At 37.5% G+C, this 21,203-nt stretch overlaps 1 protein-coding gene across 3 annotated transcripts in view; it reads right to left on the bottom strand.

Moving 5' to 3' along the window:
- Nucleotides 1-21,203, bottom strand: part of hdac7a (histone deacetylase 7a) — a 95,359-nt gene that overhangs the window by 35,302 nt on the left and 38,854 nt on the right. For all 3 annotated transcript variants that reach the window (XM_088006883.1, XM_088006881.1, XM_088006884.1), the window contains exons 4-6: nucleotides 3,062-3,225; nucleotides 2,297-2,387; nucleotides 1,470-1,590 (exon numbers count right to left, since the gene is read on the bottom strand). In XM_088006883.1, coding sequence (XP_087863009.1) covers nucleotides 1,470-1,590; nucleotides 2,297-2,387; nucleotides 3,062-3,181 — 332 coding nt within the window. In that variant the 5' untranslated portion in view covers nucleotides 3,182-3,225. The remainder of the gene's footprint in view (nucleotides 1-1,469; nucleotides 1,591-2,296; nucleotides 2,388-3,061; nucleotides 3,226-21,203) is intronic.

Genomic DNA, 21,203 nt, shown 5'->3' with positions numbered 1-21,203 from the left:
TCTACTTTACTTAATTACTTAGACATACAAACTGTAGCCCACAAAACGCACATTTCATTAAAAAACTAAACAAAAACATCTTATTGCTGTCTTACCTTTACTTATCAATGAAATCCACGAACCGCTAATTCTGCACAAAATATCCGTTCATGCAAAGCCAGGTCTATCCTCAGCATGTCTTTTCTACTCCGTTTAAGAATCATCAAACTGTCTCGAAGCAAAACTTTCAGCTCTGGTGTTGGTCTTCCTTTAGTTATTATCTCCTGCTTCAATTGAAAATCCACTTTAGAAAACTGTTAAAGTGTAGAAATGTAGTCTTTCATGTTGACGTTGGAAGAAAGGAGAAAACAAATCGCTGTACTTTACGTGTGGCTAGCTCCATGGCTAGCTCACTGTGTCTTACTCTGCAGTTGTGGAGTCATAATATCTGGGATCATGAGCGCCCCCTGCCATGAGGCAAGAGAACTGCCTGCCTCCCCTCGAGTCTGTTCTTTGCTGTTTCTGATCGCTCCTCCGCACACAAAACATGATACACACACACAGTTGGTGACAAAAAAAACACTGTACATTATATAGATAAACTAAATTATGGAAAATCAGTCCATATATTAAATGTTTTTTAGCCATTTTATTGCTGGCGTACAGACAGGACGAACATGCTCTCATAGAATGGCAGCCAGTGCAGTTAGCGAGAGGTTGCACAATCCCAGGTGAGGCTCAGCTCGCTGCTGCCTCACCGGCTTCGCTTCTGAGCAATTTAATGGGAAAATGCGAAAATCCAGCGATTTTGAAGAAAAAAATCATCAGAATTGGTTAAGCTACGTAAAAAATACCTATACTATAAAGTACCTACTTTATAGTACAAACCACAGGGTGAAAATAGCAATATAAATGATTTTATTATTATTATTTTTCCATGTCTATACATGAGGCTCTGCCTCACCTGCCTCCCCTGACCGCACGTCACTGATAGTTGAACAACCAGCTGGTGTTTTATGTCAATTTTTGCTGTCTTCATCTTGCTGACTATCGTTAGCGCCGCCATAATTTGCCAACAGCTGATGGTCAGGGGAAAAAAAATATTTTACATTAGGCTCTTAAATAGATTCATATACAGAAATGTAGGATATTATAGCTGAAATATCAGTATGTTTTAGTTTTAGAAGTCTATGATTTAGTTAGTTATAGTTTTTCCCCATTTTTTACTGTTTTTATTTATTTCATTTAACAAAAATATTTTCTCAATTTCAGTGTTTGTTATTTCTTTTGTTTTAGTTAACTATAATAACCTTTGTTTAGACCAATTATTTTTGTAATTTTTTTAATGTGTTAACCCGGAACTGAAAGACTAGTCTTCTTTTTATACTGACTCTATGTTAGAACTATTTCAGGATTTAAGATTTTTTCTGTGGCAGAGATAAGTTGGTGAGAACAAATGCAGCACGATAAGTTGAGAATGATTTCGTCACCTGTAGGGTACAGGATGTGCATTCAAGGCGTTTGAGTTTGTTCTTTCAAGCGCCGCCTGCTTCTGCTTCTTGAGAATCACCTCCTGGAGTTTCTGTTTCACCGCCGAACTCGCCACAGCGCCTGCAGATCAACAACAGCGACACAAATACACACACGCACACACAAAACAGCACACAGATGGAAGTATTACAGCATAATGTAAGCAGTCCAATCCACATGACTCATGTTAGTGTTTTACGTCGGGATATAATTAGTCACATCAATAAAAAGTGTTTAAAAAAACAACAAACGGTTTCAGCCAACAAAAGCACACTTTTCATACATGTGTCTTTGAGAGTCGGACTTTTCTGTGAGTGTGTTTGCTGTCATTTGGGTATGTTTTCGGTGCGAAAGCAAATGTGTGCACACACAGGTGACAGCAGGTGCTAGGAGCGATCAAGTCAATATTGACCCAGTGACTTTATGCGCCCAGGCCCAACTCTATATTTAACTCCCCTGGTGTAGCTCCACTTGTCAGGTTATATTTAGCAGTTGTTTCAAAGCAAACAGCTCTGAGAAGTGAAGTGACGCAGTTCCGTCACTATTCAAAGCCACAGATCTCCTGTGGGGACTTTCCTTTACGGCCATGATTAGCACTCTGAGAAATGCTTATTTTTAAAGATCAGATGAAGAACGGCAATTTGGAACCTTAATTTAAACTTGCAGAAACATGTCATTAAAGTAAAGGGTTTAGAGAGAGAGTGTGCGTGTGTGTATGTGTGTGCGTGTGTATGTGCGTGTGTGTGTGTGTGTGTGTGTGTGTGTGTGTGTGTGTGTACAGACTCACTCTGCTGGCTTCTGTCTTTGTGCATTAGCTGTTGTAGTTCCTGATGTTTCTCATGGTGCTCCTGCTCCCGTCTCCTCTGCTCCATGTTAAACTGCAGCCGAAAACACACACGCATGTTAGACAAGAATGATAGGATGAAGAATAAAGTTGGATTATTATCTTGAGGAAGTTCATCTACCTATGCTTTACAGAGTTGCAACACATTTTTTAATTTCAAAATTCCATATTTTCCATGTTTTTCCAAAAGTTCAATGGATGGATGGATACACAATAAAAACATGCTTTATCTGTGGCATTACTCATTAAAATGGCACATTTCTGATATATTAAAATTAAATACAATAGGCACACTTGATGATATTTTATTAACAATTAGGTAATGCACTCAGCAAGTACCGGTGCTTTTACTTTTAATACTTAGGTATTTTTAAAAGCCAGTACTTTTTAACTTTTACTTAAGTACAAATGTTAATGTAATACTTTTACTTGAGTACATTTTTCTTTGTATTTGTACTTTTACTTAAGTACAATTTTTGAGTACTTTCTCCACCACTGTCCAGGATGAGCTCAGACCACTCGCCCAATGAGAGAGAAGCAAGAACAAGCAGGCAGGCTGGCTGGCTGGATGGCCGGCTGGCTGGATGGCCGGCTGGCTGGATGGATGGATGGATGGATTGTGTGCATTTTATCCTGAACAAATATTTTTCCTTTCTGTTTTTCTGTTTGAAATTCATGCTGCCCCTGATTTGTCAGGAACATCTTTACCCTGATTTGCTGATGCAGCTGCTGCTGCTGGGAGAAGGCACTGCGGCCTTGCGGGGAGAAGGGTGTGAGGAGCAGTGGCTGGTGCAGCGGGGTCCCCCGCTCTCCCACCCTGAGGTCCATGGGAAGGAACACGGCGCAGGACACTGACAGAGCGCTGGAAAAACCTGGAAGAGACGGACAACAGAAAGAACATGGATTGTGTCAATGATCCTCCTCACTAACAACATCCAACACACAGAACAAAGTTCTGATTAAAAAGAACCATAATACACATATCAGAGAAGTAGTAACAGAAAGCTGTTTTTTATGTAACCTTTAGGTAAAGTTGGAACTCTTGGATTCAATAATGTTACAGTGGAGAGTCAGAAAACAATAGGAATCTACCATTTGTTGTGCTTCGAGGCTAACTAGCATTAGCATTCCAAACCAATAATGATGAATTCTCTAGATTTTATCCATTTGAACGTTCAAATAAAATTGTGTGCCAAATTCTTTCAGATACAAATGATCAGAAATTGGTGCTTGTGACTATTGCAATGTGGCAGCCATGTTGGATTTGAACATTGATGAACTTTGATGTAAATTTCCCACGACATAACTCTAGTTTTTATTATATATACACTGAATGTTCTACAGTCTAAGACTTGGAAAGAGTAAATACATTTAAACTCTAAATTATTTTAATAAAATTAAATATTTTGACAATATAGACATAAAAAAATGTTATAATTTCAGGCTTTTAAGCAAAACCATGAGAGAAAACTCGATAAAAACATAGAAAATTTAGTTTGTGGTTTGATTTTCCCTTTTCAGTGAACAAATAGAATTAAGAAAGATATTTTAAAAAATTACCAGTTTTTACCTGGGAATCCCTTATCTATAGTTTTCAAATATCCACTTCCTAGATCAGAATCACACAAATTTGCAGTTGGCGTTGTTCCCAGAGGCGTAGCCTGTAGATAATTTGGTTCCAGATTGACAACAAGCAAACTGCTTTATGATATCTATATTTAAACATGAGATCTAGTCAGTGGAGCGGTAATAAAAAAAGCCTCGACAGATTTCAATAAAAATGTGTCGCACAAATTAGCAACGATGCAGAAGATATGAATATTCTAGGCTATGCACTTTTTACCGTATCATAGTTACAGTTGATTTATGGTGCAATACTCAACAGTAGACTTCCTCTTAATATCCGCTGAAAACCTTTTTTGTAAAGTTTACTGACACCAGCTGTTAAGGTTCCTTATAGCTACAATAATACAAAATTAAAGTGCAAAATTACTTTCACTGCAAAAACACAGAATCTGAAGTATTTTTGTCTAGTTTCTAGTATAAATATCTTACACATAAAATCAGACAAAACTAAACAAGGAACTTTTCAGCAAGACATGGGAGCTTGTTTTAAGTCAGTCATTTCATAATATTGATTAAATAAATAGTAGTTCCACAAGCAGATTATTTCACTTATAATTTTGAGTGAAATAATTTGCCAGTGGAGCTACAATTTTTATCAATATTAAAAACTTACTGACTTAAAACAAGCTCCTACATCTGGCTGGACTTATAAGCTATAGTTGCTCTTATTTCAAGTGTACAAGATATTTACACTAGAAACTAGATAAAAATATTTAAGATTTTATGTTTTTGCAAAGTAATAAGCCTAGTTTGGCTGCTGCACTCTGCACATTTCCATGCCCTTTGCATGCAGTCGGGGCTATTTGCATAGCATGGCTGAGTCACTGGGAATTATCGCCTCAATCGTCGCTAAATGCAGGATCAAGGAAGGGAAGAGCTTGGGAAAAGGCAGAGTGGGAGGTGAGGGAAGGCAGTTTCTGTCCATGACACAGAGATGTTCCCGATGCACAGAAAAAAAGTGACTCAGATCAGGAGCAGCTGTATACACTGTCACATAAGCTGCACCAGGAGCGAACAAGAATAAACACGCAAAAGTGATGCTCATTTCTCTATCCACTCACTATTTCACACTACTTCCATCATTTTTACATTCACCTGAATGACACTTCCTGGTGAGCAACCTTTGTAAACATTCCAAAAACCCACACCCCACTCATAAACAGATACATTGCACGCGTTCTCATGAGGCACACAAACACTGAAACAGGCTGGAGCAGACACTGATTGCTCAAACCTGCCTGACGGTGAAACCAAACTTTCAAACACACGCACGCGCACACACACTTTGACAATTATTAAAAATAACTTCATCTGACATCATCTTGCTACTTCTGGAGAAGAAAATGTCACTCGTAAAGAGGTTTGGTCTGCCGCCAGCAGGGCAGCAGAAATACAGTGAAATGATAGTGACTGTCTCAAAATCTCTGGGTTGATCTATTACATGCATAGTGTGTGTGTGAGTGTGTGTGAATGATTGCTTGCAGGTCAGTGCTCCTCCATATTAGGAGGTACTAACACAGCCGGGATGGAGACTCTGGCTGGAATGACAGAGGTCTCATGGCAAGAGACGCACATTCACACCATCACAGAGCACTGGGAGCATTTGCTTTTCTCCAATGACATTCAGGAATAATAAAGTTATTATTCTCAGAGAATAACTTGTGTTCTCTCTCTTATAAACATGCTTATAAAAAGAAATGAACAATGAAACAGTGAGTCTGTTTCTGCTTCTTGTTCTCCTGTCCTGAAATTCGGGGAAACCACAGAAGCACACGGGGATGTCACCACAGATTCTCTGAAACACAAATGAATTTGATAATTAAAAGTGTTTCTAATTAGATTAGTTTTGTCAATTGATTTAAAAATTTAATCAGATTAATCACACTCTAGCGCTGAGTAATCAGTATGAACTAACTTTGTAAGCTTGAACCACAAGCCACGCCCCGCCTTTTGCTGCACTCCAACCAATTAATATATAAGCAATTATCTGTTTTCTTTATGTTTTTTGTAGCAGAAACCAGGTAATGCAGTCTCCCAGCATTCAACAGCAATTGAGGGAAACCTGCACACAACTTAGCAAACTTGTTCAAGGGATAACTGACAGATAACATACATTTTATTTTCTAGTACTCAGGTGCCCTGTCCCTTTCTAATGCCACCCTGGCATAAGAATATGGGCTAAATGGGCAAATACCCATTTGAAGTTTACACGTTGACGTTTACAGATATACAGCTCATACCTGTAGATGTGCTTCATCGCAACAAGTTGAAAAATGTTAAACTTCTGTCTACTGTTGTGGAAAAACGTTCACACTACTGTGAATTAGGAAACCCTCTGTGGGAGAGAGACTCTTAGACAAAACAGGTTGTTCAATTAATCTGCATTATGTAACAAACACGTGTTCACATTTTTAGATCAACTGTATGTGTTAACGCATTAATGTTGACGGCCCTAAGTTAGATATGAAATCCAATGTGACTAAATGATGGAGATTTTTTACCGATTAGCATTTCATCTGAAAGCCTCGTTTCTCATTTCCCCCAAACAAAACTCATCTCAACTGAACCCAAATGTTTCTTTTAAGAAAATCTGAACAAGAAAAAAGTCACATATCTGACTTTAAACACACAGATGGGACACTTAAACTGATCAGATTTTTTATCTGGATGATTTTCTTTTGCTGAAAGAAATGACTTCAGTCAATTAAACTATATCAATTGAGTTCTGTTTTTCTTTAATTGTACATTATTTTACAGCTTTAAAACACCCATTGAGACGAAACATGGCGCTGGAAGAATTGGGAGGGAATGTGGACCTCACAGTCAGCATCACAGTCACTCCTGGTAATCTCACTGTTATTTTATTTCTATTGTCAGAAGAACAAACAGAGGATTAGGTGAGCGCAAACAGAACATAATGCAACATAAGGCTCTGAACTCCAAAGCTCCAGTTGAATCTACAGAGACACACACATATAAAGAAGCAACAAAAGCTACAACAACTGTGTGAGTGTGACAATGTGTGATATTATGGAAATTGCCATGGCAGCAGTGAAGACACTATTTGCCTGGTAGTGCAGAACCGTTGGGAATGTGCTGATTTGTTGGGCAGATTAGGCGAGTGTTTTCCAGATGGACCAAATGAAACACAGGTGTGTTTGTCTGAGATAGTCGCTCCCACACGGTTGTAAAGGTAATGCCTCTCCTTTGATTCCTCCCAGCTGTTTCTACTTTATTTTAAGCGAGTGCACAGTTTAATCAGGACTGGTTTTACAGGTCGGGTCAGAGCGTGCAATAGTTGCGCTCTGTCTCGTCAGATTATTTTGTTCTCAGAGAGTGGGAAGGTGTTGCCGTATAATGCAGATGACAGATGACACGTGTTTTTCCAAGTTTTGTTGAAAAAATCCTCTTTGCCACACGCTATGTAGGGGACAAAGAGTCATGCAGAGGTCTGAGGGCCCGTCCACAGGGAAACCATTCCTTTAAAAAACTGGAACCTTTTAATCTTCTATGTCCTAGGAAACCATAAACAAGTTGATTTTTTAAAGCTGTGAAAATCTTGCCCTCACATATTCATGTTGACAGCAAAAATACCGCTTGTGAAAACACTGATGTATGGATCTAACCTGAACGCATCATACATGTTCATGGCTGTTGCAGAACCTCATTCATCTCATTAAAACTCAGTTTCTATGCAGCACAAATCTTATTCCAACTTCCAGAAAAATGCAAAACTGCTGGAACACTGAGTTCCTTAAAATGAAGGTTAAAAACCCAACTGTTTAGAGCTTCCTTTGATTCATAATAAGTGGAAAATTGATCAACATGTTGGATGTATATTTGCTTGATGAAGGCATCTGACAAAACGTATTGTTAGTTGCAGTTTCATAATTGTATACTTTATTGTGTTTTTATGGTGCAAAGCACTTTGAACTGTCTTGTTGCTGAAATGTACAACACAAATCGACTTGACTTAATCAACTTTAAGAAACATTCATCCTGTCCAATCCAACTGAAAGTCCAGAGCTGAATCCAAATATGAAATGTGTTTCACGATGTGAAAAATAATGCTCAGATTCTCTGCGTGTTTTTGGGAAATACTTTTTTAAAATATTTTCTTTCGACTTCACTTCACTAATTCGTAGTGAAATACATTAATGTTGTATTTTTGTCAGAGCACAATGCCACATGGCAGAACACAGGCAGCAAAACTTAAGTTTGTGCAAAACACAGTAAGGAAAAAAAATACAAACTGCTCAGCCTAAAGCAAAGGGAGAGGGCAGCAAGAAAAGCAAGTTGCTCAGCAATCTTTGGTTACTTGCATGTTAGTGAATCTCTCTTGTGCTGACAGAGAAGACACTCGGGAGAGTGTGACCAGGTTTAGAAAACAAAGTCGCAATGCACAGAGCTGACTGCGCCTCTTGTTTTGTCACTTGTCCAAATATAGCTGCAACATGGCCGCTCCATGTTCTCGCTGTACCGACAGGAGCGCTTGTGGTGCAATCACTCATCCCCAACAGCTACTTTCAGTAGATGAATATCTCAATACTTTTGGAGTGTTTGAGTCAGCATGCAAAAATATAAGAATGAATGCAAATGATGTCCATTTAAGGTGGAAAACGGACGAGATAAAAAGGTATGAATAGTAACTTTATAAAATCAAATCTTTGGGTCAAATTTTACAAGAAAAACTCTAAAATGCTCAGGAAAACATGGTAGTGGCAGGATTATGCTCTGGGGTTAGGAATTTAGGATAAAGCATAAATCTAGATGAACAAAACAATGACATAATGAGAGGAAAATGAGCCAGAACTAAGTCTGAATGATCAAACTGAATCAATGGTTGCTTTAAAAAAGGGTGTGAACACTTATGTAAGAGGCTTTTGAATATATTTTTCTTTCTGATATATTTGTTTGTTTTTCAGTTGGATTGAGCAGGATGAATGTTTTAAAAGGCTTGAAATGACATATCATGGTGTGTTTTTTATATCAAAACAATCTGGTATTATACTAGGGGTGTGTGTACTTTTCAGACCAACTCTGTGTCATATTTGTTGCTTGTTCTCTGGTATGAAAAAATACAGCTGAAGGTTGTCTCACCCTAACTTAGGAAGGGTGAGGATACAGCTAATGATATGCAAATATCAAAATAAAATAAGACACTAATGAAGCACAAAGAAGTCCATTGGCATAACATGAAACCTATTTTAAGTAAAAACACATTTATAGCAATACACTAGAAAATCTCTCACTGGAGTCTGAAGCTGAACAGAAATAACTGCCACTAAAGCATCTCAACAGCGCAGCTCGTCAAATTCTTAATATTGTCCATTTCCTCATTTAGCAAAGTCAAATTTGAACTTTATGCTGAAGTTGCAATTTCAATTCTGCAGATAATGCAACATATGTCACGACAGAAGTATAGAAAAAAGAAAGCCAACTGAAAATGATTCACACTTTAATTTGCTTTTCCTGATAGTGGCATGTTCTCCCTCGGGCATTGTTCTGGGAAAAAAACATATATTATGTGTTTAAAAAATAATTATAATGTATTGAATTAGATAATAAAAAAGGAAAAACGTATTATTTACATCAGGGGTCCCCAAACTTTTTCCTGTGAGGGGCACATAACTTTTCCCTACTCTGGTGGGGGTCGGAGTCAGTTTGTAACAGAAAACGTGTGACGATTGCAGGAGTGCCTAAATGTAACCCCAGAGTTTTTTTTTGTTTTTTTTAAAAAACAGTAAACATACACATATAAGCCGCACCGGACTATAAGCCACAGATATCTCTGCCGCTCCAGGTTTTCCACAACAATGCAGCAGGGGGCGGACACCCAAAATTTTAGTCATAACAGGTCAATTGAATATCACATTTATTACGGTTAAAAAAGAAAAAGTTGCCAGGTTTAGATTTAACTGAAATGATTACAGTAGTTTCCGAACGGTAACTGTAACAGTAAAAGTGCTGATCCTTCGTGTCCTAGCATGTGCCCATTTTCATTTAGCACATGCTAGTAGCAGTACTAGCATGTGTTAAATGAAAATGGGCACTTTCTTCTTCTTTAGATTCCAACGGCAGCTTGAATCCATTATTGTTGCACTACAGCCATTTATTGGATCCTAATATCTATACCTCAAATTCTCATAATGATCCCAGTATTATTTAAAAAAACGAAAAATCTTCTTTTTCCCCTCAATGCTATTTAACTGATCAACAACATTCTCAAATTTCAATTCCCTATAAAACCTAATTCCGTTTTAATGGGCGCTTTCTTCTTTTATTTCCAATTTTGACTTCCAATGATTCACTTCCTGCTAAAGAGAAGCTTGTTCTTGCTTCTCTCTCATTGGGCGAATGGTCTGAGCTCACCTCTCTGGACATGCCATAAATCCTTCCTTACATTTCTAGTAATAAAAAGCTGCTCTGCATCGACTTCTAGTGTCTGTCAATTGACTAGTGAATGAAACTGGAAGGTTTTCTGGTTTATCACTGGTTAACCCTCCAGTTGGAAATGCAGAAATCCAATCAGTCAGTGAACACACTATGACTAACTGCTAAAAGGCTGCAGCAACAACAACAACACTCCTCAGTGTGGAAGTCATTAATGAGGGAAAGAGACTCAAAGTTAGCCATTTGATCAGTGGTTTTACTTTAAAGTCAATGGAAACATAAAATAAAGTTTTACATTATTTTTAAGGCATGTTAGCTGTTCATATATTCTTTACCATTTCTACTGTTGCTGTATGTGTTGTTCTTGAGCAGAGGTGCTGTTGTAGCGCAAAAACATTTTACTGAAAACAAGTTTTTTCAAAATTGCAGTGTTTGTATTAAGTTAATTTATTTTTGTAATTCCAATTTGAGCAATTTTAAGGTTAACAGAAATGCCGCTACAGACTGTTCTCTCACATTGACGCAGCTTCTGCTGCTAATATAAATGCTTAATGACCAAACACAGGAGGAAATCTAGTCAAAAGTAATTTTCAGATGCTGCTGTCATGTGGAAGTTACTGCCTTGCAGGAAGAGGAGTTTGGCTGTTTAGCCAGTGGATGTCTGGGTTCTCCCTGTGAAGTCTGGTTTCCTCATACACAGCAAATCCAAAAGCGTTAGATTTCCAGTGTTAGTGTAGTATGTTAAAAACATACTACACTAACACTGTATGTTAGTATGTTAAAGTGTTACTTCAACACTTTAGTATAATTCAACAACATGAGTGTTAGTTTCCCTAAAGAGTTGGTGTTACTCCAAAGAGTTAAATAAAAGCAATTCTGTCTGCCGTTGATTTCTAAATTAACACTAACACTAACTCGGTCTGGTGTTGATTTAGAACACCAGACTAAATCTCCCACAATTGTAATGTTCCTCCCACAATTGTAATGTATTTGTGACGTCACGTGTTTGTCCTAGGAGCGGAGACAGCAATATGGCTTCTTGTCTGGAGCATATCATAACAAGGTAAGTTCCATTTTAAAATGATCATGTTTTTGACTACTTTATATGGCTGCATTAATTTTCTGTTTGCGCAAGAGTATCGATTCATATACATAGTTCGCTTAACTTGGTTTATTTGTTTGGATATCACGGTAAATACGACTGTTTATTATTTTTGTTAGCAGCTAAAGCTAGCCAAACAGGTGTAGCACGAGGTGTCAGGTGGTTAACCTAGCATTAAAACTTAGGGTTGCCACCCGTCCCTTAAAATACGGAATCGTCCTGTATTTGGCTGTTAAATGTTGTGTCCCGTATTGAACCGATACGGGACGCGATTTGTTCTGTATTTCTATAAATGTCCGATAGACATGCCTAACACACACATATCAACACTAATAATGACCAAAATAAAACACAGGAAATATTAAGGTCAGCTAAATTCTCGTTGTGGGCATAGACATGAATACGTAGACGCCTCATGGAGCGGGTCGGCCCGTTGCTGCGATACGCAACAGTGTCCGCCATATTGAATGTGGCTTCTCTGCCAGTAAGCTAATACAAGTAAATGGACCGAACTTCAGAAAGTGCCATTCTACAAATTATTTTAAATTAATATCTGTCATTGACACATTTTCTCACACACATTAATATATTTGGCAATCAAAGAAATGACTATAGACATAGTTTCTAACTTTTGATGTGATTAATTGTTTTGGGGCATTTCTGATTAAAGAGCACAATGTTTTTGTTTGATAGAAATTATTTTGATCATTATTATATTGGCATTGATGAACAGACACACTTTTACAGTGTTTTATTAAAGAACATATTTACATAATTGTTATGATTCATGTCCTGTCAATGCTGTGTTAAGCACTCATTCAGTTTACCTGCCACGCCTGATTGCTTACCTGTTCCACCTGGGCCTTGCCCTACTTAAACACCCCTCAGCCTCTGCTTCCTTGCCAGATTATCAACAGCCACGAGCCAGAAGAGATACAGCGTTTCCTTCCAAGCCTTCAGTGTTTCTTCGACCCCCCCTTCTGACCACGGATTTACCCCTCCTGCTAAGCCCCTCACGGATCCCTTCTATTCTGGATTTCTGGACCCTGACCCAAGCTCTGCCTCACGACCACCGATTATTGCCTGCCCCTCAAAGCTGTTTGCTCTCTCTGTCCTCCTGTGTATGACCTCAGCCTGATTATCGACAAAGTCCCTGGGTGTTGCATTTTGGATCTCCCCGTGGAGATCTTCATTGCCTTCACAGAACCCTGTTCCATTGGTTTCCTGCATCTCCCTGTCATCAGATCCTCTGTTCCTCTGCTCCACCCGTCCACTGCTCTACAGGTCAGTTAAGCTGAACATTTCTAAGATACCCCTCCTTTATCTGTGCATCACCAGTCTTCTCCCCTCTCTCCTCAGTGCTGTGTTTGATAACCTCTCCCTGAGCAGAAACCAGTATCTGAAAAAATAAACCTTTTCCCTTTTTGTATACTCCTGTGTGTGGTTGAATTTCTGGGTCCCCTCTGACTGTCCTTACACATAATTCCATAATTTAACATTTCAAGACAAGAAACAAATAATTTTCTTGTATTTATTTTTTTATACATTATTGAGAAATGACTTGATTTATAAATCAGTCATTCTTTTTTCCAAAGAAAAAATATTTATTACAGTATGTCAACTCTGCTATTGACAGCAGAGTGAAAATAATTCTAATAGAGTAAATTACTTTTTTTCATTACATAAGCTGTATTAATACACTAATACTTCAGATTGAGATATTTAATATACAAAAATGAAAGAATAAAACATTTATTTATTATACTGGGAACACTGGTCACAGGCAGGGCTTCAGTCTGCTGGTCACACTGGGAGAACTCCAATGACTTCTGAGACATCCTGGTACATGGGCAAAACTAAAACCAAGGATAAAAGAGAAATTATCCAAAAGTGTAATAGAAAATACATACATGTTTCCTTCACATTCAGAAAGAGATTTTCAGCATGTTGGGCTCTGACTCATAGCATATTTATAGCTAAATACCAACATTGTGAAGCAGAGCTGGGAAACAGACTGAAGAACAGCAGCTCCAGCTCTGATCCTGACTTGATCTTTCCTCACTAAATCCCCTGGTCTTTAATTAACTTCTCTCACAGCGGTTTTTCATCAGCTCTCTCTCATTAGAAAACAGTATGAAAACGTTAGCTGCTAGGCTAACAACCAGCAGTTACTTCGGGCCAATTTAACTACATAGGAAATATTTTTCAGTTTAGAAGCGAATTTCTGGCTGCAAAGTTAAGTAATTCTGATCTTTCATCCTTACCTGTGAAAAGTAATGCCAATGAATCCAGTTTGTTTCGTAAAACGGTTGAAACAAGTCCACACAACAGGACTTAAGGAGCTCCAATCGCTCTGCTGCCACATAGAAGATGGCGAACGCTGTTACATACAACTCAGCGCTCCATGAGGAGTCTACGTATTCATGTCTGGTGCGGGAGCTAAAGGACCCCTGAATGCTACGGACCGACGCTGTTGTCACGGTTGCCTAGAGACAGACACTACGCAGCTGCGGTGAGGTGCTGTCAACCCGCCTCTTTTTAAAACATCTTCGACCCTATTCTCCACCGTCTTTGGAAGCAAAACCTCTCGTAAAGATACAGACGTGAGAAGGAAGACGCAAATTCCAGGCTGAATAATGTTAGTGAGGATGAACCCAGGCAATTAAAAATAAATCAGTGATTCTTGAGAATAGGGACAAAATGGGTTTTAATTTTCCCATATTTATTTTTAATTATTTCTCAACCTTATGTATGCAAATATGACAAATAATGTTTAGAAAATATGAAGATGCTAAGGTACAGGCTCCCAGTTGCGAATTTTTTTTAAAAAAAATACATTTTTAATCGACCTGACCCAGAACTTTGTCATCACCATCTGACAAAAATAAAAATAAAATAATTTTTAAAATACCCCATTAGTGATATTTTACTCAATTTACAGACAAATGCTTCTCAAGAAATAAAATAAATATTATTTAAAACAAAAAAACATGAAAAAGTCCATCTGATGGAGTTGACAGTGCATGACGGAGTTGACACAGAACTGAAGGTGGTGACAAACTAGTGAGTAAAATGAAAAACTTGGTACATGTGAAGTAATGCAATTCATGTAAAATACATTAAAATGAATTAGTTGCACAATTAAGTGAGATTTGACAACAATTTCACTGAAAGAGTCAGAAAAACTGACGGAGTTGACATCTGACAGAGTTGACGAAATGCCAAACTACCTCAATTTATATGATGTTATTCTGAAGGAGGCCATATTGTAGCTCGTCAGGTCCATGAAATCTTTACATTATACCAAAATTAAGCTTTTATTTCGCAAAATTTCATCAAAGTTTTGTAAATTGTCAGTTATGGAGTTGACACATCATGGTTGTGACAAACAACTTAGGAATAAAACACAAGAAAAAACTAAAGAATAACTTAAGCTAACCGGAGCTAACTAGCCCTCCTAGCAAAGGAAGAGAAAAGACGACGTCATGGGGTCCTCAGAAGTTCTGGTGCCCCCCAATAATGCCTGATTTTTTTACATTCTTTTCATTTCTGACGGTGTTGACAAAAACTAAGGACAAATTTCAACGGAGTTGGAAAATATCTAAAAATTATTTTTAATTCAATTTATCGATACTTTTATAATTATTTATATGACTACTTATACTTAATTGTCATAATATATAATTTTAGTATTTCTTTAATTGTTTTAAACTATAAGAATGTGTTGAGTTCTGCTCCTGGACAAGGGCTTTTACAGGCATCATCCACCGACTACAATGTTTAAAATAAAAAAATATTCAGCAAAAAAAAGAAAAATATACATTGTTGTGCTCACATGACCCAGGTTAGTTTAGTTAGATATTTGAAAAAAATATATTTTGTGTATATTTTATTCAAATTTCATGCTTTATCCATAGGACCTGTTTTGTCCCTATTCTCAAGAATCACTGAATAAAAAATGTGTCCATCGTGGCGCAGTGCGATACTAGCCAGAATAGATCAGGAGAGGAACACAGCAGACCCTGATATGGTAACATTTTGCTATGATTAAGTTTCTTATTGTGCTTTTAGTAGACTATATCGGTTTGATTATTTGCTTACTTATAATAATATCAGCCAAAATAATACAAATGATCATTTAAAGAACAAAGCATACATTAGACTAACAGTAAATACATAAATATTTCCTACTTTAAAAGGTTTGTCAGGGCTTTCTGTATGTTTTCTTTTGAAATGTTTATATATTTTATGAATTCATTGTTCAGTGGTCATTAATGCACCAGACACAGACCTGCAGTCCAGGGGCAGTTCTAGATGGGGGCCAACAGGGTACCAAAGAAGTTATACTAAATAAATGTCTTATGTTAATACTCAGTGATGGATTTATTTTAACCTTCACAATTTTACTTTAACAATGAATTAAAAATTATAGTGCTGCACTTCTAGCTGCTGTATGGAAATAGGATCACGCTTTCCATCTGCCAGGGATCTGCAACCTGAATCTCTGGAGACGCAAGTGGGTCTTTGGCTCACTTATTATATCAAATGATGAAATATTGCTGTGTTTTTTTTTTATTTGTTTGTTTGTTTCATTCTTTTTCAAGTGTTTCCATGAAAAAACACTGACTATTCTGGCCCCTGTGGTAAATCTGGTCTAGAACCAGCCTCCAAACCTAACTCCTTGTTTATATAAATATTTTGGTAATACTCTGTAAAATATCAGAATGTTCACATAACTTTTATACTTTTAGTTGTCTGAGGACACATTTTGAATATTAAATCAGGTGTCATGATCAGTTACTCAGTGGTTTACCAAATACTTTTTACACTTGCTTAATTCAACATATTTAAAGTATGCTACTCTGATTGGAGTACAGTTTTGGGGTACTCTAACCGACCTCTATGTATGCATGATTGCTCTATGGATCACTTTTTAAAGACAAAAAGCACTGCCATAAAATATTGTCTATCACTGCGACGGACATCCCACTCCGTGAGAGTGGTGGTGGCAATCCTATTAAAACTGTCAGAAAAATCTGAAGGCCATTTGAGTTAACATTATTTAGTTTTAGGGTCGTTTTCTTTAAGTTTTATATAATGGGGAGAGTGGCTGTGCTGGACCGGTGGCTTGATCTATGCCACAGGTGTCAAACTCCAGTCCTGGAGGACCACTGTCCTGCAACTTTTAGATGTGCTGCTGCTGCACCACACCTGAATAGAATAATTAGGTCATTAGCAGGACTCTGGAGAACATATCTACACAATGAGGAGACACTTAAGCCATTTGACTTCAATGTTTTGTACCTGTGGCATATCTAAAAACTGCCAAAATGTTTTTTTTTCTTTATTAGTACAGCATGTTGGTGACTGAAGCCTGTTATGACTTCAACACATTTCTTCAGACAGGTTGGCACGACTTTTAATGCAGTCCAGAATGTTTCTATAAACTGACTAATTTCTATAATGATTAATGATTATAATGTCTGAATTGTGTTCATGGTAATTATTTCTGACTTTTTTATGCTTTATCTTGTTGGTGGTGAAAAATGCTCTCGAGGTTAAAGGGGGGAGTATTTTGAATGAATATGATAGTGACACACACAGGTGGGTCTGATTACTTTTGCTCACACTTTTTAAAATATTTATTTAATATCCTAATGTGTCTGCTATTTTTCCTGTTTTTCTTTCCAGGCTGGAAAAAACAGGCATTCTTCTGTTTGTTCACCTGCTTCTTCCTATGTTCCAAGGCCACAAGAAAAATGCCAAAACAGCTCATGTCAAGCTGTGAACCATGTTGTCAGATATGTGCAGTTATGTTGTTATTCTAATGATTCTACTTCTTTGTAAAAAAAAAAATTCTTATTGGCTTTGTTTGCTATTTGAATGTAACTGTGCCATACATTGTTAATAATTTTTTATTATTTGTCATCTTAGCATTTTGCCAAAGATTGGAGCCAGTGTTGAAGCCTTCCTCATTGGTGTGGAACCAGGACAGCCCTTCCTCCTGCATGTTGGCGAAAACAAGAGCAGCACCAAAGACACTTCACCATCAGTGGTTACAAGACCATCCATGGCCGCTTTCAATGAACTTTCAAAGCGCACTTCACCTTCAGTGCAAAGTACCATGAATGTATGACCTTTGTTGTATGTTGCTGTCAGTGGTGTTTGATGTTCTTGTTTTGAAATAAAAGTAGATTATATACTGCAACTTGTGTTGGTGTTTTTGTAGATTGAAGTGGCCAAGTGGCATCTCATGTCTTTCAAAAAGAATTTGGGGATTATTGACTACTGGTGGTATTTTCTGGGTTAAAAAAAAAGTTTTATTGGCTATAGTGGTTTTCATTGGCTATAGTGGTCTTTATTTGATAGTAAATTGACAGAAAAGTGGGTAATGAGAGAAGGGGGAAGACATGCAGCAAAAGTCGGGAAGCGAACCTGCGACAGCCATATTGAAAACTAGGGCCTTCATTTGTGCTTAACCCCTGTGCCATCAAAGCTCACCCCACCAGTAGTATTTTAAAACTCAGATTTCTATGTTGTTCTATATTTAACACTATTCTGTGTTGACACATTCATAGTGTTAACTTTTGACACTATACACTAGTGTTAGGTAAATCAACACTGATGTCTGTTAAATTTCAATTACTGAGAGTGTTGATTCAACTCTATCACAAATAACACTTTCAAAAGTGTCATTTTAACACAATCAAGAGTGGACCAATATAGACACTTTCAAAGTGTTAAATTCAATTTACTTGGAGTTGAATTAACTGTTCCAAATTTGCTGTGTACAGCCAAAAAAACTTGACTTTTAGATTAACTGGTTACTTAAAATACTTGAATGAGTTGGATGACAAAAATATTTTAAAATGTACAACTTTTTAAAGAGAAGTGTTAGTGAGCACTGTAAAAATAAGAAAAAATTCTGGTTTTAAATACTAGAAATGTTTGTGAATATACAGGAAATTTGCTATAAGAAATGTGGAACATTTTAGTTTGTGAGTAATTTTAACATGAAAACCTGTTAAATTGTGGCAAAATCTGGTTTAGAGTTTATGGAAATGTTTGTACAATTATCTGTAAAGAAACACAGAAAAAGTTCTGGCAGAAAATTACCAGAACATTTTCTGTGTTTTTTTTTTGTTGTTTTTTTACAGATTTTTTTTGTGTATTTACTGCATGATCAGACTTTGCTTTGGTTGATATGCACCACCCACCTCACTTTGCCTTTAGAATGCCCTTAATATTAACAGACAATTACTGAATAAATGTCAAACAAATAGACAAATTTTTAGGTGTGTGAAATTGGTACTATGCGACTAGAAACCAGAGTAAAAGCAATCCACAACTAATCTTTTTGATCAGCACATCTCTGGTCTTAGTTCGAGTTTGAGTGATGGAAGACCTTGGATGCGATATGAAGTGCAGGTTCAGTTTTCAAAGTTGTCATAGAGTTTCCACAAACATCTGGCGCTGCTCTCTGTTCTCTCGCTGCGTAAATCTGCTGCTTTTGTTTTAACATCAAATGCAGCAGATGAGAATGACAGCTAAGAAATATATCTCTTCTCTCCATGCCTTTAAAAGACTTATATGGTACCAAACACACAGCAACAACTCTTCAAATTCCTGGAAGACTCCTTCAACTTGTTGCATGTCTTTCTCCAAAGCTGTAAAAATCCTAAAAAAGAAAATGCACATAAACGCACACATCGTAATCTCCAAATTCAAAGTCAAAAGGCACATACTCGTATTTGTCATGTAAATATCCGGCAGTGTAAAACCCCCAGTAGCACTTCTGCCTCAGCCAGCTCACAGCAGGATCTATAATTAGACAGAGAGCTCTACTCCCCTCCAGTCATCTTTTACTGCTGGCCACATCCTCTTTTTTTCTTTAACTCCTTCCCTTTCTTACCCTTCACTCCCTGCTTCTCTAAGTTTCTGCAACCATTGTTCAACTCTGTCCAACAACAAGCTGTCTGATTCGCTCATTTCTCTTACTCCCAGCTTAAAACAGAACAGTCAGATAAATGGCGCATGCTATTAAGACTACAATAAAAGAAAACCTCAATGAGAGGAATAACTGACCAGACTAACAATAAAAAGGTTTTTCTTTCTAAACTGTTTTTCTTTGTTTTTTTTGTTGTTTTTTTAACCATTTGCGACTTTCACACATCTTTGAAGTGTCCATCTCGTTAACAGCAGGGATGGTAACTATGGTGACACAAGCGGTACACTCGACAGGAAGTTGAGTCTATAAAAGCTCAACAATGAGAGAATCGGGGTGGCTTCCTGTTTGAGAGCTCAGTTTAGACTCCCATTTCCTCCCATCTCCCTTCCTAGCTGTTGTGCCGCAGTGGCCGCTGCCACTGCTGCTGCTGCAGTGCTTTTGAGCACAGCCGGCGTGAACTCTATTATCAAGAGTAAAATCGCCACCAACTGGAGCATGGTTAAGAATTACCGCACTCCCCCACCTCCGACCCCTCCATCACACAAAGCAAATCACTGCTCCGACGCTGAGCATATGACTGAAAAGTAGAGAACTCTGACATCATTTAATGACTCTGATTAATGACTAAACGTGGCCCGAAGGCAACGGGCTAATGCGACAAACACACACTTGCTTACTAACACATCCATTATAGGAACATGGAAAACTACTAAGTCAGCTATTGACAACCCTGTTAGGCCGTGCCTCATTTATTCCACATGCTTGTCAGACTTAATGGATTCAGATTTTTTTTAAAGCACTTGAGGATTAAAGGTAAAAACAAATGGTTGAACAAATTTCTTGTTGGCATCGTTGCAGATTGTTACCGATTTTGCTTACTGCAGTTTTAGGGAAGTGTTGTGGTTTGCTATTTCTGCAGAAATCAGTCGTGACTCACACTGGCTGCAGGAATTAAACTTTTTTTTATTGTTGATGGGGGTTTTTCTCAGTAGCAAAGCCTATTAGATTTTGCTGATTTATTTATGTAAGACCTTCTTATTACACGGTGGAAAAAAAAGCACACTCCTAGTGAATCACTTTCTCCGGTAAGATTCCTTGGACATTTATGGATCAAACCTGTCAATTTGTTAACGCAGTGGGTTTTATTCTCGGAGCTAAAGGTCAGTGAATGGTGGGAAAGGTGATTTTTTAAATTGACTATAAGGTTTTGGGTGTATACACTTAAAAAGAAAAGAAAAAAGAAATCCACCCTGTTGCTAAATCGGCCTTGTGCAACACAGGATTTCTATGAATAGTCTAATACTGACAGTTGGGATCACATGTTCGTTTACTCTGTTGGCCTGCACTCCCTTTGTCATCAGGACTGCTGCTCATACTACCAGTAAACACCAGGCCAGATTCCTCATAAATTTCCCAATCCTCACTGTGCCTTGCAAAATTATTCATACAGCTTGAATTTCTTCACATTTTTCTTTCGCTACAAACCACAGACTTGAATGGATTTTGTGATTTTTACATGGCAGATCAACAGCCAAGAGGAGAACAAATGTGTGAAAACTGAAAATAATGAAATTCCTTTAAAAAAAAAAGTCATGCTGTTTAGTTCAGCTCCCTCTTTACTCTGATACCTCTAAATGATAACCATCAGCTCTATTGTGAACAAACAGAATCATAAAGACCAAGGAATGTAAAAAGAGAGTCGGAGATAAAGTTGTGGAGAATTTTAAAGAAAATAAATAGTGCTGTCATTAGTCTGACTCTCTTCGCTCATCTTTTTGCTC

Source organism: Poecilia mexicana, unplaced genomic scaffold (assembly GCF_051168715.1).
Source record: "Poecilia mexicana isolate PSO_F unplaced genomic scaffold, ASM5116871v1 scaffold_7, whole genome shotgun sequence".
Taxonomy (NCBI): domain Eukaryota; kingdom Metazoa; phylum Chordata; class Actinopteri; order Cyprinodontiformes; family Poeciliidae; genus Poecilia; species Poecilia mexicana.
Note: the sequence above shows the minus strand (reverse complement) of the source record. Positions and strands in the feature narration are given on the sequence as shown.